This window comes from Paramormyrops kingsleyae, chromosome 6 (genome assembly GCF_048594095.1).
Source record: "Paramormyrops kingsleyae isolate MSU_618 chromosome 6, PKINGS_0.4, whole genome shotgun sequence".
NCBI classification, from domain to species: domain Eukaryota; kingdom Metazoa; phylum Chordata; class Actinopteri; order Osteoglossiformes; family Mormyridae; genus Paramormyrops; species Paramormyrops kingsleyae.
Window position 1 is genome coordinate 5,307,769 of NC_132802.1, and position 17,406 is coordinate 5,325,174.

A 17,406-nucleotide genomic window follows, 5' to 3' on the forward strand; every position below is an offset into this window, starting at 1 on the left:
TTTTTTGCCGATGGGTGGGGCTGGGGGGGGGGGGGGTGCTGTGTATGTGGCTGCCCCGGCTCTCCACCCCACCATCTCCCTCTGCTTTCGGGTGCAGAGTGCGAGGGCCAAGCCCGAACTGCGTCGCCCCTGTCAAAGGAGACATTAATTTCCCCTACAATGAGGCCCTGATGGAATTACCACATGTCTCTTGTGTGTCAGTTCGGGGCTGCGAGGGGGGGGGGGGGGCTGGATTCAAGGGCCGAGCCTCCAGCTGGATGCGCATTGTGGCTCACTGCTTCACCGCTATTGTGCACGCTCCCTCTCACTTGATACCACTCGCCCCTTTGTGTAAAAAAGCGTGAAAAACACCGCACAAAGCCGGCATGCAGCATATTAGTGTCGTTATTTTACATTTTTTCTCCTATTTAACAAACACTTAGACCTCCGGCGCATCAAGAAATGAAATCCAACTGCTTCAATTCGCTCGACTTCATCTGAGCAAGCTCCCCCCCCCCCCCCCCCCCAAACTCCACCCCCCACCATAATTTCCAATCCAGCCAGAGAAATGCCTCAACAGCAATGACTGGCGTTCCTCTGAATGGATATGTACCCAACAAAGTAAAGAAACCTCTTTAAAATAATTACAGCAAGAATAATAATACCTTTATACCCCTGATGTCATAATCCACAATGTAAAACTGGGTGGGGGGCTATTATATACCCTATGGTTTTTTTTTTCAGATAATAGAATGAGCGGGTGAGAGCCCCATTTGTAAAGGAGGCATTGAATCACATTAATAAAAAAGGCAGTCATCTTCCTGATATATATGCAGGTTTGCAGAGGGAGCATTAGCACTTAAAGCCCCAACACTACGATTAACAATCAAACACGCTGTGAATCGCGCCTTATCCCTCAACTCTCCAGTACAAGAGAAAATCTCTTTTTTGTCAGAAAATCCTTAATTCTTTCTTCTCTGGAGAAAGAGAGAGTAATACCAGAATGTTTCCAATCTGCTTTGAGAAATATAAAAAAAACTCCCAATAAAATATGTGTGAATAAGGGAGTAATTGCAGACAAATGCAGCATTGAAATTCGTTTTCAATTCTTTACAGACCATTTCAATCTTATTTTCTGCCTGTTAGCCAGATCTTGTTGCTTAGGATGGGCAAGACTGCCCAGTATTGCTGGGTAATTGCATATAATTTACTCTTCACCAGTGATTTGCATCAATATCAGTCATTTTTATTCTGCAGAGTCAACCCCTAGCAGAAAGTCTCATTTTGAATGCTTATTGTCCGACACGTCCATAAAAGGTGAGGTGAATTTCTCTCGGTTTCTTCAGCCAGATACACACATCAGAGCAATCGCATTTTCACAGATCATGACAAATCATGTGCTCAGGCACATATACCTGAATTTGCTCTTATAATTGACAAAGCTGTTAGGGCAGTACGGTATCATAGCTACAACAGGAGAACAGCGAGAGAACTAGTGTAGCCTGTATCGAACCTTTAGCAGGTTACTCATGCCAGGTTTGGGTAACACAAGCACCAGACGAAACCGCAGAACAAACCAGCTGCCACAGCAAACCCTTCATTAAGTGCCCAGTAATGTCATCTATCTTTACACATAAATTAGAAACAAGAATTACACCTCACAGGAGTGTGAAAACAAGCACAGCAGTGGTTAACTCTAGGTGTGATTCAATAAATTGTTTGTTAGTAATATTCTGTTACCTAATTTGAGTCTTGACCAGATATATTTTAAAAATTGGTTCAAATTCATCTTTAGCGAAATATTACCATTACGGTTAAGTGTTTAAATGCTAATTTTGAAAGACTTTCACCAGTGATTCTCTTGCTTTATGGAGAAGCTTTGTATGTAATTAAAATTCACTTTCCACTGATGCATGCTACAGTATTGCATTTTAATAGGTCATGCTGTCTGAATATGTGCAATGACACTTTTCAGCCACAGATGTCGCTAAGGGACATTTTGAAAATCTCCCTGTAACTAGATACAGTTGAGGAAAAGCTATGCATATACCCTGAGCCTGTGAAAGCTACTGGCTTGTAATAAGAGATTGTATGAATCCTGCCGTTACTCTGTGTTTTTGCACCGTGAGCCTTTGAACCCCCACTGACCTGCGGAGAGAGCCCATTGCTGACTGGGTTCATGTGGTTGCTGGAGGCCGAGGGGCTCATGAAGGTGTCGGAGTAACTGGAGAAGCTGTGGCGATTGGACGAGAGGCCGTAGGCGGAGCCGGTGTCGCCCGTGAGCCCGCCCTGGTGCATGGAGGAGGGGGGCAGGGGCTGGGGCCGGTGTACCGTGCTGCTGCCATCTGTGGGGGGGGGGGGGAATGAGGCCAATGATCAATGCTCACCTCTGGAAGGCTCACTTACTGCTCTGTTGACCTCAGTGGCAGTTCACATCCATCCTTCTATCACGCAGCATAAAGACAATGGCTTCTTGTATCCATGGTGACATAACATCACTTAAATGATGGAAACTAATACAGCTCTGTGGTCTGTGTCACAATATTTTGACTTTACAATTCTTCACTTTCAGTACATCATTCAGTAAATAACATGAGATATTCAGCATGTTTTTATATATTAGACTTTGTGTTAATACTTTTGCCCAACTGTAGGCTAATGTAAGTGTTTTAAGCATGTCTAAGGTAGACCAAGGCCAGGCTTTGATGTCTGTTAGGTTAGATGTACTGTATTAAAATTTATTTTCGGCGTACAATATTTTCACCTTACAATAGGTTTACTGTAACACCATTACGTAGGAACGTAACCCCATTGTAACCTGGGGAGAGGCGGTACTGCAATGCTAATAGTGTGTATAGGGAATAAATATCCTTAGTGTCATTCAGATATTTATTTACAATACATACATCAACATTAATATACAGATAAATATATGTATATAAACAGCTAATTATGCTTATTAATTTGTTTATTGGAGGGACACAGAGCTGATATGAGTAGCATCCAGCATACGTGTGGCCGGCATTATCGTTACCCTGTGGCAGCGTGGCGGTGGGGTAGCTCGACTCAGGAAGCTGGTACGTCGGCAGAGTCGGCATCCCAGTGGGCGGGAACCCGCCGGGCAGCAGGTGGTTGAAGGCTGCCAGCTGATTGGCTCCCGCCTGCTTGCGCCACCTGGCTCTCCGGTTGCTGAACCACACCTGGAGACGGAGAAGGGGTGAGTAAACGCGGCCGGTGTGTCTTCCTCTACATGAGAACTTTGAACAGTCACAAGATCCGTTACTTCGTGACCGTATCTACACAAGGTGTTGTGTAACAGGAACTGAAACAGTAACCAAAATTGTAAGTGTAATTACAGATTTACTAACTAATGTGCTTTTTAATGGGAAAAAAAAGTGTGTTTTTTATAGTATATTGATCCCGGTGGCGAGTTAAAATTACACGATAGGGTTGCCTGTATTATTTTGATCCCTGAGTGTATGTATGAAAATGGGTCAAAATGCCACGTTGAAGGAACGTGAGTGTTCTGCCAGAGCTCAAAACCCAGGCATCCGTGTCACAACAAAATCTGGCCTGAGATCAGTGATCAGCTCCATCTGGATGACAGGCTAATCCCCACGCAGAACAGCAGCCGGGGCCTGTTGCTCCTGATCACAGGCCGAGCGGGAGTCTGTGTAAACGGTGATCCCTCGACTCCAGATAAAAAGCAACAGTAATCAAAAGGTCAGGGCGAAGACGGGACCCCCCAAGGGAGAGACCTGTTAGCCGTGTTTATGGAACAGCCATAGTCTCCATGTGAGGGGAGCAACTGACGGTTGGGGGGAAACAGGCCCCCTCCGGAAGCCCTCCATCCATGTCAAGCAGAAAGTGACCGAAACCGTCAATCCGAACGCATCTCACAACCTCGGGGTTGCGGGAGAGGCCATGACGAGTAACCATCTGCAACACCTCAAGGAGAGATGCTGAATTCCCCTAAACATTCTAAAACAATAAAAAAAATGATAATCTACTATAATATCGCTTTTTTAATGATTACTTTCGGCAGAGCAGGGATAATTTTTTTTTACAGCAGTTATTTATGTGGCTTAAAAAGGCCTCATGAATGGCACCACGCCCTTAAAAAAACATAAAACACCCAGCTGGGAAAAGCCGGCAACCTGCCGTATTTCAGCCAGACAACACTGTGGCCCTCTGTGTGCAAAAGGTTGAAAGACATTGATCTATGCCTCGCACTGTCGATTCATCAGAGTTTAATACACTGTCACTGCAGTTAATCTACTGTTGTGTTTCAAACGAGCTGGCCCATTGTAAGCCCCTTTGAAAGAGGGGGGGGGGTTGGGGAAGGACAATAGCTTCTCAATGGAGTGGGGTAAACACTGCGCACAAAGGGAAGGCGTCCTTTTTAAGAAGTCCTTTAAAAGCTGCTCTTTCAGCCGGCGCATTGATCAAGAGATAGCAGAGCCATGAGGCACAGACTCCCTGTAACACGCTCCCTCTCTCTCTGGCTCTCTCCCGCTTGCCCCCCTGCCTCCACCTCCTTCTCCTCCTCTTCCTCGTCGATGTCACATCCACCATCGCAGAAATCCGGTTCTCGCCCAGGCGTCCTTAAAAATGCGCCACTTCGTCGCTTAAATGCGGGCCCCTCTATGGACTTTTAACGACAACCCCCCCCCCCCCCCCACCACTGCGGGGGCCACTTTTCCTACAATCGTCAATATTAGCAAGGATGCTAAATATGGCTGTGAGGCGAAAAGCAGAACAGGGGCTCCTCTGTATCGAGGGGCCAATGTTTTTAGGTGGTCTCAGCATGACACAATTACGATTTAAGTTATTATTTAATCGATTAGCCGTTGTTTTTAGCCAGACAGGGTTATTCTCAGAACAGAATTTCACATCAAGTTTTATCGTGGATCCATGTTAAGGCCTTTAAATGAATAGCTGCAAGGTTTCAGTTTATATGAGATCGGCGGCGTGAGCCCCCACCCTTAGCCAGCACAAGGCACCAGCCCCCCCCCTGTTCCCGGCCTTCCCCCCTAGAGGAAGTGGAGGCCATTTGGCTCTATGGGAGCGTGATGACTGGGTGGTTCTGCATGAGAGAGCGGCCGAGGCGAGACAAGCTGGACTCCAGCTGAGGTCAAACAAACGGCCTGGCGTCCCAGGGAGTGCCCTCCACCGAACCGCCCCAGAGGGGACCCCCTTCACCTCTGACCCCCCCAACCACCACCACCCCCCCCCCCCCCCCAAAACCCTGCCCTATTGCTATTGTCAGATCGATCTCCTCTCTGGAGCTGAGGAGGAGGCTGAGCTCGGGGAGCGAAACTGTTTGTGAGGACTCTGCTTCAAAGGGGCGAAAAGGCTAAAGTCTCAAAAGCCTTGCAATGTTCATCCCAGTGAGGATTTCCCACTGTAATCTGTGGCTTGTAACCCCACCTTCAAAATGTTCAAATATCAACAAACTCGTAGTTTGGGGTCTTCAGGTTTATTCAGAAAAGGGCCAGTGGTATGTGTCCCCATGAGGTACTGGAGCCTTTTCCCCACAGTGTTGCCCTCAAATACTACACACACACACACACACACGCGCGCACGCGAGCGGGTTTACCTATCCTTATGGGGACATAATGTCCCCATAATGTGATAAATATCCGTTTTTTACCCCTTATGGGGACCGGTTTCCTGGTCCCCATAAGGGAAAACTCTATTTTATAAAAATTGGTGACTGCTATGAAAAAACTAAAAATGCAAAAACTCTTGCATTTTGTTAGGTTACTTATGGTTATGGTTAGGGCTGGGTAGGGGTTAAGGTTGTCATAGTTAGCGTTAGCATTTTTCCCATTGAAATGAATGAGCGGTCCCCATAAGGATATGTTTACCCTACATGCGCGCGCACACACATATTTCTGAGGACCGTCCATTCATTTCTACAGCAAAAACTGTAATCCCAACAAAGACAACTCCAACCCCTACCCAGCCCTAACCATAACCATAAATAACCAAACAAAATACAAGACTTTGACATTTGTAATTTTTTGATTGCAGTCACAGATTTTTATAAAATTGGGTTTCCTCTTGTGGGAACAGAAGAAACAGCATCAAAATAACAGGTTTTTATCACATTGTGGGAACATTTGGTCCCCGTATTTTAATATATTCATTACCCACACAAACACACACATAACCACTGTCATTTTTTTTAAACAGTCTTCAACTTTAGCAAGACTTTAAATACCCAATAAAACCTTAAACAATTTACAGTGTATTTGCACAGAAGTTTGAGCTATCTTTTAGTATTCTTTTAGTATTCAAGTTTATAAAACAATATTTTACATTTTTCACGGCGTCTCCCATCCATCACTAGCCAGCTAGTTAGTTAGCCTGTTGTTTACAAGCGGACTGAAATGGCCGACGCACTGTTATCTCAGAAATGGAGAGCCTTGTTGCCCTGAAGTTTATACACCTGTGAACTGAAAGGAGGACATCCCTAATCCCAGACTGAAAAGCGCTGGCTTTCCGGAGCCGGGAATGTGTGCTGGAGGAGTCAGCGGCTGCTGTAAGCAGCTTGGTCCCCCCGAAAGCGCCCAGGCTGTTGCCCGCTTCTGGAACCTGATCGCAAAGTCACCTTGGAACAGGGATCTCTCTCTCTCTCTCTCTCTCTCTCTCTGCAACACAGTATAACTCCTCAGCAGCACAGCGGCTGCTTAATCTCTATTCCAGGATACCGAATGCAAACTTACGGCCATAATGTGAACAAACCCTTTACGTCAAATATTTCTGGTGAGGTGGGTAATACTTCCAGCCTGTAGCCCGAAGATGGCCCATCCAAGTCCACCAGAATAAAATGCTTAACCCATAACTGAGTTGTAAGCTTGACAGATATGGCAGCTAAGCAATGGGATACCAACAGATGAGCACAGGAAGCGAACAGGTCGATCGTTGTACATTTTTTTTTCCTAAGATAACGATAAAACAGTGAAATAAAGACATAAAGGTGGCCATTTTGACTTGTGGTCTCGACACCCCCATGGAAGGTGGTGAGGAATCCAGCTGATGAAGGATCTCCACACAGTGGCCCTATCGGGGCTATCGTCCCATTGTGATCAATCACAATGGCCTATCGTGTCCCTCTCTTTCCAGCTGGTAGATGCCAGCTATATGTCTTCCTAGGATTACGGTCTCCATGTGGAGATTGGGGGGGGGGGGGGCACGAAGGGGGGACGATGAAGAGTAAAACCTGGATAACCTGATTGAATTTCACAGCAAAAAAGTAGAACATAACAGAGACTGAGAGGCGTGGAGAAAGGGCCAACATCAATCTCTCCGCCTGTTGGTTAAAGTACGCTGAACTGGGGTAAATGGGGAGGGGTTGGCATGGGGGGGGGGGTTGGCGTGGGGTGGGGAGGAGTCCGGCCAGGGGCATCCAAACTGAGGCTGAGTGGCCCAATTGTAGAGAAACAGAGACTCGCTTTTGCAGAGTGTGAGATGAGTCTCGGAAGATGGCAGAATCGGCACCAATAAATTTGTTCATTCTACACAAACAGACATGCCTCTGTACGTTTCTCTTAGTGAAAATGAGGACCAAAATAGTCAGGAGACCTTTATTCCTCGCAAAAATCAGCTGAGCTGTTCATGGATTTTCATTCTGACCAATTAACAAAAGTGTGTTAAAGTATCCTTCTACGCAAATACCTCCGACAAGCAAGATGAACACCTTGAAGACAAAATGGTACAGTTCTTAAAACTGAATTACGTGCCTGAAGAAACTATGTGAAGCATCTATATTTAATCCACAGTTGTACTGGGGCATGCTGTAAAATTTCTAACTGGTACTCCTGTTTTCGATAAATTTTCCGACTAGTGCAGACTTGATCAGGAAGCATTGTAAACGGCCCACTCCAGTCTCCAAAAATGTCTCCATGGTACCAGCGGCAGCTCGGGGACGGAGGAGGCTGGCTGACCCCCGGAATTCCTGCTCCCTGCACCACCACGGGGCAGCCACGCTCCCGCCTCCGCACGCTCCTTCTTCCGCTCTGCCAGCTTGCCTGCCTTGCACTATGCTAATTAAACTCGCTTCTGGTGTGAATCTGGGAGTGGAGGGTCGGATTAGCTTGATAAGTATCAGGGATGGGAGAGAGACTGAAAGAAATTCATTTAAATTCCAATAATAAGACTCTCTGTTCGAACAGTCGCGCGGACGCACCGGCACCGGCGCAATCTGCATAAATCCCATTTGTTCCTTTATGGTACACAAAACGCATGACTCCGAGGAGCGGCTCCGCCTGCGAGGTTTGGGTGGGCCCCGCCGCCACGGTAACCCCCCCCCCATGACTACCGACGCCCGCTGCCAGCGCTAACCCGCATCTTTCAGATGCCAGAGCACAGTCCAAAGTGTCAGGCTTCTATCAGGACTGGTAAGTGGAAGCACATTTATAACAGAGAACAAAATATCTGCTTCCCCTTTTCTTAGGCTACAGCCTCTTAACACCAGGATGAGCCGTTAAACTCCTGCGGGTGCATTCCATAGGCCACTGATGAGTGACCGCTGTAGCAGAATGCTCCACTTCCTGTTATCGTTATTAAGCATGTTACAAAATGCATGTTAGGCATATATATATATATATATTTACAGTATAGTACATACTGCCCTACAAAACTGAAACACAGCATATACAGCATAAAACATATATATATTACCCTATATAGCCGAAACACAGTATGTAAATACTACCCTTCAAAGCCGAAACACAGCATATACAGCATAAAACGTAAATACTGCCCTACAAAGCCCAAACACAGCATATACAGCATAAAACGTAAATACTGCCCTACAAAGCCCAAACACAGCATATACAGCATAAAGCGTATATATTGCCCTACAAAGCCAAAACACAGCATATACAGCATAAAACGTAAATACTGCCCTACAAAGCCGAAACACAGCATATACAGCATAAAACGTAAATACTGCCCTACAAAGCCGAAACACAGCATATACAGCATAAAACGTAAATACTGCCCTACAAAGCCCAAACACAGCATATACAGCATAAAACGTATATATTGCCCTACAAAGCCCAAACACAGCATATACAGCATAAAACGTATATATTGCCCTACAAAGCCGAAACACAGCATATACAGCATAAAACGTATATATTGCCCTACAAAGCCGAAACAAAGCATATACAGCATAAAACGTAAATACTGCCCTACAAAGCCGAAACACAGCATATACAGCATAAAACGTAAATACTGCCCTACAAAGCCAAACACAGCATATACAGCATAAAATGTAAATACTACCCTTCAAAGCCGAAACACAGCATATACAGCATAAAATGTAAATACTACCCTTCAAAGCCGAAACACAGCATATACAGCATAAAGCGTATATTTTGCCCTAGAAAGCCAAAACATAGCATATACAGCATAAAATGTATATATTGCCCTACAAAACCGAAACACAGCATATACAGCATACAACGTAAATACTGCCCTACAAAGCCAAAACACAGGATATACAGCATAAAACGTAAATACTGCCCTACAAAGCCAAAACACAGCAGCTACACTGACACTGAAACTGTGAGGGTGTTCTGCTTTGGTTTTAGCGTGAATTTTGTAACTACTGTGTTTTCTTGAAAACTGAGCCCAACCTAACATCCTGAGATACCCATTATTAGTTAGAATTCAATTTAGATAAAATAGTATATAAAATGGATGGATGAATGGGTGGGTGGATGGATGGAATTATTGGGTTTTGCCTTTCTATGGCAATATAGTCTATATACAGTTCAGATATAGGTCATATATGAAATAAGAAAGCATATATACTGTGTTTTTCATACTACATTTATATGCAGTTTCTATATTTTTTACATATACTGTATGAAACAGCATAGAGTGGAGTCTCAGATACACACACACTTCATTCTCATCTTAACAAATGGAACAGAGCTCTCAGGTCTCACATACTGACTTGATTGTTCAGCGCTGTGTCCTGAAGATAAGTTTAGCTCACAGATGGGTTTTTTTTATTTGTGCACATTGTAATTGAGACGGCATTCGGTCCACAATAACATTCCTGTGCAATTTTCGGCTTCGAAAAGACACAGAAATACAAATATGTTCCGTATTGCCTTGTCACAGATTCAGCGACGCGTTGAAAAAAGGCGTCTTCTTCTCTGGGGATCCTCCATATCTGTGAAGGAGGGTCCATGTTATCCAGATGGAGGAATGACAGCTGGCTGGGGCTCCTGCTTTTAACTTCTCACATTTGAAGGAACCTACTACTGCTGAAGAAGGAGGCCCAGTGGAGGAGTCCCCCAGGGAACGGCAGAACGCAGAAGTGCAGGTCACCGATACCGCGAGGGCCGGGAGGAGCAGAAGAGAATGTTTTTTGTCTCCTAATTGATTTTTTATGCTTTGTGAGAGGTCCGTGTTTAAAGCTTATTAGATTCTGCAAAATACGACTTTACATGTAAAATGTTTATTGGCTGTAAAAGGTAATCTATGTGGCAGCCTTTGAAAGTGGGTTTTTCTTGCTATGGAGACAGTGTTTCTCAGAAGTGGCTGCAACGTAAAGCAAAGAGACCTTGAGTGGGTTTGGGTTTTAGAGGCTGGTTCCTTCTCCACTGAAGCTCCTCCACTGTTCTGCTACCCAACCATCCATATTCTTCATGAGCTTCTTGTCTCTTCATCACTCTGCTTTTCCCAATTCCCTCTCCTCTCTTACCTGACCTGTACTTCTGGCTCATTTTGGTTACGACCTCTGTTGTTGATCAGCACGGCAAATACTGAATACTGCCCTCAGACCAACCAGAACTCCTGCTTTTCTTTCTCACCCTTGCCTTACATAGGAGGCTTTGACTCCCTCTGGGACCCCAGCGGAGGAAACCCCCACGGTGCTTTATCTGTTGTGCTCAGGAAACAAGCACATGCATCACAATTTATGCTGGACGTCTGGATCGGGGGGGGGGGGGGGTATGTATAGGTAGCCAAAGCTCCTTCTTCACCCTCTGTCAAAGGGCCTGGAACTAATCACCCCCAGCAGTAAGTGAGATATGGATCAGCTCCCACAATTTGTCAGACAGGGCCGTAAAACAGCAGCATGGACAAATGGGTGGGGCTCCCGCCATAATTAGGGGGTAGAGTGGGCTGACAGGTGGGAGGAGGCCTGTTACTCGAAGAGCTTCTGGAGGATCCTCAACTGTACACATGACTGAACCCGACAGAGAGAGTCTACATGCTGCTTAACATCTCTGAGCGATCTCACTGATCCTACAGTAGACCCTTCTTTCAGAAACACACCCCAAAACAGGAGTCTACAAAGTCACAAAAACATGACAATGTTGTGCTTGTTATCTCCTATGCTGGAAGTCGGGATTAAAGCATTTAAATTCATTCTTTCCATTTTCTTTGGCCGTCACCCCTTCCTATGGGCTGCAGGCATGGGGGCCACCCTTCACGATGACCTCTTCTGGAAGTGAGTCAACCCTCCAGCCCCTGTTCAGGTTGACCACCCCCTTTGAAGAAACCCTCGCGGACATCTGGATGTTGTGTTATCGCAGCTGTGCTGAAGCAGGTCGAGACCCGGGCCAAGAGGTCTGCTAGAAGTTAAGAGGGTCAGTACCTCTCCCGCTACAAAGGCCCAGACTCTCAAGTCCAGCATCATCGCATGACTCATCCATGCCTGACCCATTCTAGGACTCCATAGCTCATGTGAAGGGGCCCCTTGGGAGCTCAACTTCTTCAGCATGTGCTTCTCACCAAGAAGATGCCTGGTCTACAGCAGGCAAAGATACTGGAGCTAAAACGTGTGGGCAAGGCGTGGTGAACAGAGCAGAGCACCACTGTCAATTAATACACTAATCCAACCCAGACCATGCACGCGGCCCATAGCAATATATGGGTAATAATAATTATAAGAAGAAGAAGAAGAAGGAGGAGGAGGAGGAGGAGGAGAGGAAGAAGAAGGAGAGAATGAAGAAGGAGAAGATGGAAAGGAGGAAGAAGAAGAAGAAGAAAAAGAAGAAGGAGAAGGACAGGAAGAAGAAGGAGATGAAGAAGAATGGAATATGATTGATTCCTATCCAGAAAGTTCCCCTGTTCTCTATTTCTTGTGAGTGCTTCGAGATTCACTGCAAGTGCAACAGATAATTACAATAATATTAATAATAGTCATCATCATCGTCGTAATAATCATCAACGCCAAAGCAGCAGTCGCATTTCTTATGTTTTTTTAATCCTATACTACAGATTTTTTTTATTCCACAAGAACCTCAGGCCATCATTGATGGATGCCAACCTGCCGTAAAATAATGCAATAAAGTCCTGAGCAGTTGCCACAAAACAGTAGCATTAATTACTACCCAGACTGAACTTTCTAACTTATAAAATATGATGCCACCTTCACAAAGAAGCGAATGAGGGGCTCGGTCAGCCCAGCAACCGAAAACTCCCAGTCCAGGTCGTACCCCAGCGCCTGCACTATGTTTAAAAAGAGGCTTCTGTTTACTTTGGTCGGCTAGAGCCACTTTCTTCAAAGTGACCTTTTCGGAAAATTACGTTTGAGTTGACCTTTCAAGATGTTCAAAGTGCGCCAGAATGAGATTATGAGGGAAAATTGCATTAACAAATTATATCCATGACTAGAATACTTCAGGTTCTCACATGACATAATTTAGCTGTAGTATTTAAAAAGAAAAAGGGGGAAAAAATGTGTCCCTTTCGGTCTTTTTTTCCCCCTCCTGTTTGCACTTTTCCGATTTGTGGCAGTTGCCATAAACACACAAAGAGCTGGACGCCCCCCAGGGTTCCTTTCAAAGGCCGAGACTTTGAGCTGACCTACATATGGGGCAGAAGACTCAGCAGGGTCTGTGCTGCTGCCAAAAGCAGAGGATTGTCGGGCTGATCAGCCTCCTGCTGGCCAATCACTATTTGCCTTAACGTTTGGGCTTGTCGGTCCGTCCGGCATTGGGAAAAAAACTCTGTCATGTGTCACAGCCTGCGGACGACAGCTCGGGTGGGGCGAGGACACATTCCACCATGCTAGGTGTGAGGGCCTCTCACTGCTTCCTGTCTTGTCAGCTCAGTAGCCCCTGGTCCAGATACAACGGGAGGCTACATGACGATCGTCTCACACTGCATTTGTCAAGCCACTTTCCCGTGCATTTTCGAAATGCAATCACGGAGAAAAACAGAAACATTGTTCCGGTTAACTTCCCATATCTAATTATATAAATCCCGAATCCTCTCCGGCTTCAGTATATTACACGTTCCATGCGCGTGTTCACGGCGTAATATATTTAAAGAGACAGCGAGCGATAAATCTCTCAATATTGACTAGCTAGCGAGAAGACGAGCGTCCGCACATCTGTCCGGTCCGGACAGGGAGAGACATATGTGTAAGCACTTACTGCAAATGTGGTTTTTTTTTTTAAACGGCTAGAGACAGCAACACACCAAGGGTAGATGGGTGGGCGGGGGGGGGGGGGGGGGGGTTGGTGAAGGCAGTGAGGGTGTGGGAAGGCTAGGATGTGGGGGTTTGCAACTTAGCCATACTTTTTTTTAATTTTTTTTTTTACTAGGCCTTGATTGATTAATGTTGTTGGTGAAGCGGGGGTCCCAGGAGGGGGTGAGGGATCTTGTCTGATATGCAGAAAATTTTACAAGAAGCGGTGGGCTTGAAAGTGGTGGGAAGAAGAGCTCACAGCCAAGGGTTTAAATGAGAAATCCGTCAGGAATGCACCCCCTCGCCCGCCCCCTCCCCCACACAGCAGCTGCCGCCATAACTCTACTGTATTTTCCTTCGCCGTTACGTAAAACCAGGGCATCGATGGCGGCGTCGGGCCACAGAGGCCCGTCTGAGGGCACGCTGTCACCTCGGCATGTGACTGCCATGGCCGTGTGACATTTCTGGTTTGAATGGCGTCGCGGCTCAAACGAAACCATCAAGTGAAATGCGTGTGAATCATTGTGAATAATGGTGCGCATAAAGGTAGGTGCTTTGGGTGACAAACTTACATGGTGATTTCTGTCTTTCTGACAAAAGACGCTATGTGCTGAATTTATATTTCAAAATGCATTTTTAGTCTAAAATTTGTGAAGTCATAACAGTATCAGTTATTTTAACAAACAGAGTTTCTTGTGAAAAGTTGAAGAATAAAGGAAAACATGGTTCACATCCAAAATTAAGCAAGCAGGAATGGGTTCGGAAGCACAAAAACCCACAATCGCTACATGCTGTTTTACAGCCAAATAACATCTTACAGAAAGTCACACGCCATGTGTTACAGCTCATTATGAAGCCTTACAGCTTATCAGCATGTCTTATACTCATCACTCTGTCTCACAGCCTGTCCTATAGCTCATCACTCTGTCTCACAGCCTGTCCTATAGCTCATCACTCTGTCTCACAGCCTGTCCTATAGCTCATCACTCTGTCTCACAGCCTGTCCTATAGCTCATCACTCTGTCTCACAGCCTGTCCTATAGCTCATCACTCTGTCTCACAGTCTGTCCTATAGCTCATCACTCTGTCTCACAGCCTGTCCTATAGCTCATCACTCTGTCTCACAGACTGTCCTATAGCTCATCACTCTGTCTCACAGCCTGTCCTATAGCTCATCACTCTGTCTCACAGCCTGTCCTATAGCTCATCACTCTGTCTCACAGCCTGTCCTATAGCTCATCACTCTGTCTCACAGCCTGTCCTATAGCTCATCACTCTGTCTCACAGTCTGTCCTATAGCTCATCACTCTGTCTCACAGCCTGTCCTATAGCTCATCACTCTGTCTCACAGTCTGTCCTATAGCTCATCACTCTGTCTCACAGCCTGTCCTATAGCTCATCACTCTGTCTCACAGTCTGTCCTATAGCTCATCTCTCTGTCTCACAGTCTGTCCTATAGCTCATCACTCTGTCTCACAGCCTGTCCTATAGCTCATCACTCTGTCTCACAGCCTGTCCTATAGCTCATCACTCTGTCTCACAGTCTGTCCTATAGCTTATCACTCTGTCTCACAGCCTGTCCTATAGCTCATCACTCTGTCTCACAGCCTGTCCTATAGCTCATCACTCTGTCTCACAGCCTGTCCTATAGCTCATCACTCTGTCTCACAGTCTGTCCTATAGCTCATCACTCTGTCTCACAGCCTGTCCTATAGCTCATCACTCTGTCTCACAGTCTGTCCTATAGCTCATCACTCTGTCTCACAGCCTGTTATATAGCTCATCACTCTGTCTCACAGCCTGTCCTATAGCTCATCACTCTGTCTCACAGTCTGTCCTATAGCTCATCACTCTGTCTCACAGCCTGTCCTATAGCTCATCACTCTGTCTCACAGTCTGTCCTATAGCTCATCACTCTCTTACGCCCTGTGTTACCTCTCCTCATACACTCTGTCCTATAGCTCATCAATCTGTCTCACAGCCAGTCTTACAGCTTTTCGCTCTGTCTTATACCGTATCATACTGTTCGTGTTACAGCCTGTCTTACAGCTAATCGTTTTACACCCTATAGTATTGTGCGTTTTACAGCCTGTCTAACAGTTCATTACTCTCTCTTATAGTCTGTCTTACAGCTCACCACTCTGTCTTATACCCTACATTACTGCTCATCTTACACCGAGTCTTACAGCTTATCACTCTTTCTTAAAGCCCACCTTATAGCTTGCACCTTGTCTCTCAGCTCATCTTACACCACTTCTTACATGGGTGCACAATAGCTTCTCCATCAGTGAAGACAGAAAGAACAACCATCACCGTCTCTCACCACCCCACAACACCATCTCATCTCCCCCTTGAGCTTTCTGTCCATGGAGCCTTACGGACCGAATTGCTAAAAGCCAGTGAAAGGCAAGTATATCCAAACACTGTACTCATCGTAAAAGGCAGTTCTGCGCACGGCTGCCCGACGCTATGGGTGTAAATGCCTTCTCTGTGACAGCAGACTTAGGTCATGGGGGAAGATGGAAAGACCATATGGTAGAAGTCATCCTGAGAAAAACAACAAGGGCTGCTTCTTCTGCGGGGTCAACCAGCTCTTGGTGAACACCATGTGTCTCATCACAGACTCAGGAAGAGGGTCTCCCTTCAAGCAGTGCACCATTGTGCCTTAGAGAGAATCCATGTAGGAGAATGTGTGTGTGTGGGGGGGGGGCTGTGCCCTGCTTGGTGACCTTTTTCAGGCTCCTGCTGGGCATGCCAATGTGAAAAGTGTGAGTGGCAAGGTCACAAAGAGCTCAGAGGATCTGCAAAAGTAAGCGGTGGACAGGCTGCTGTCATTCTTAGCAGGCCCCCAGCCAGCCGCTCACACAATATGGTCCTGCTCCGGCCCAGTGCTCCCCACAAGCAGCTAGACACCCTTCATCAAAGTCCACACCCTTCATAGGACCTTGTTCTGTTACACATCTTAGTTGCACTAATGTCAGCCACACCGTCAGGAAGACATGGAGTAACGTTTCAAACTTTACCCAGTCACACTGTGGTTTAACTAAAGGGTACAACATCAGGACTCCCTCCCACCCTGAGAGTTCAGATTAGGTACAGCGGCAAATCCTTAATCACTCTCAACCTGAGATCTGCATCTGCTTCCCCTTTAAAGCACGAAAAGCGAGGTGGGGGGGGGGGGGGGGAGGAAAAAGAACCTCTCGTGCTCTAACAATTCATATGTGTGTTTCGCCAAGAGATCAGGTAGCTGTACTGGGAGGTGGGTCCAAGAGGCGGAGCCAGGAGGTGGGACCAGGGGGCGGGGCCAGGAGGCAGGGCAGAAATACAGAGGCACAGGGAGAAATGTAATCGCAACACAGATCAGACTTCAGACACCCATCGTGTCAGCCAGAGAGGCCTATAGCTAGTCCCCTGATTACCCAGAGAGGCCTATAGCTAGTCCCCTGATTACCCAGGGAGGCCTATAGCTAGTCCCCTGATTACCCAGAGAGGCCTATAGCTAGTCCCCTGATTACACAATGATGCCAGCCTAGAGTGTTTTCTCTCTTCCTGTCATGTAAGCCCCTTTCGTCCCTCTGAGAGACACTTCTGCATGTTTAAACAACTTAAGACAAGGAAACAACCTGATGCAATCAATTTTGCAGCCACTCAAGAGGTGCGAGGGATTAAGCCAAGTCAGCCAATTCCGTAGCACATCCCGGGAACGCGCACATCTATCCAGCCCAAAGGAAATCCCTTTCAGTTCAGAAATGTGCTTTTCCCGTTTGCAGAACTTCAGCCACAAGTACGACACACATAAAAATGCAGCTCGTCAGAGATCAGAGAGTCAGTATCACAGACATTTACACAACAGGAAAACCTGTGTGTGTGTGGTCATGTATTGTGGGGACCAGATGTCCCCACAATGTGATGAAAAGTGTTATTTTGACATTGTGGGGACCATTTTTTTCGGTTTCCACAAGAGGAAACTCAATTTTATA

General features: G+C 46.2%; 1 protein-coding gene across 1 annotated transcript in view; it reads right to left on the reverse strand.

The window, feature by feature from the left end:
* Positions 1 to 17,406, reverse strand: part of pax7b (paired box 7b) — a 75,596-nt gene that overhangs the window by 21,152 nt on the left and 37,038 nt on the right. Inside the window, exons 7-8 of the mRNA XM_023841418.2 lie at positions 3,014 to 3,179; positions 2,128 to 2,324 (exon numbers count right to left, since the gene is read on the reverse strand). Of these exons, the coding sequence (XP_023697186.1) occupies positions 2,128 to 2,324; positions 3,014 to 3,179 (363 nt within the window). The remainder of the gene's footprint in view (positions 1 to 2,127; positions 2,325 to 3,013; positions 3,180 to 17,406) is intronic.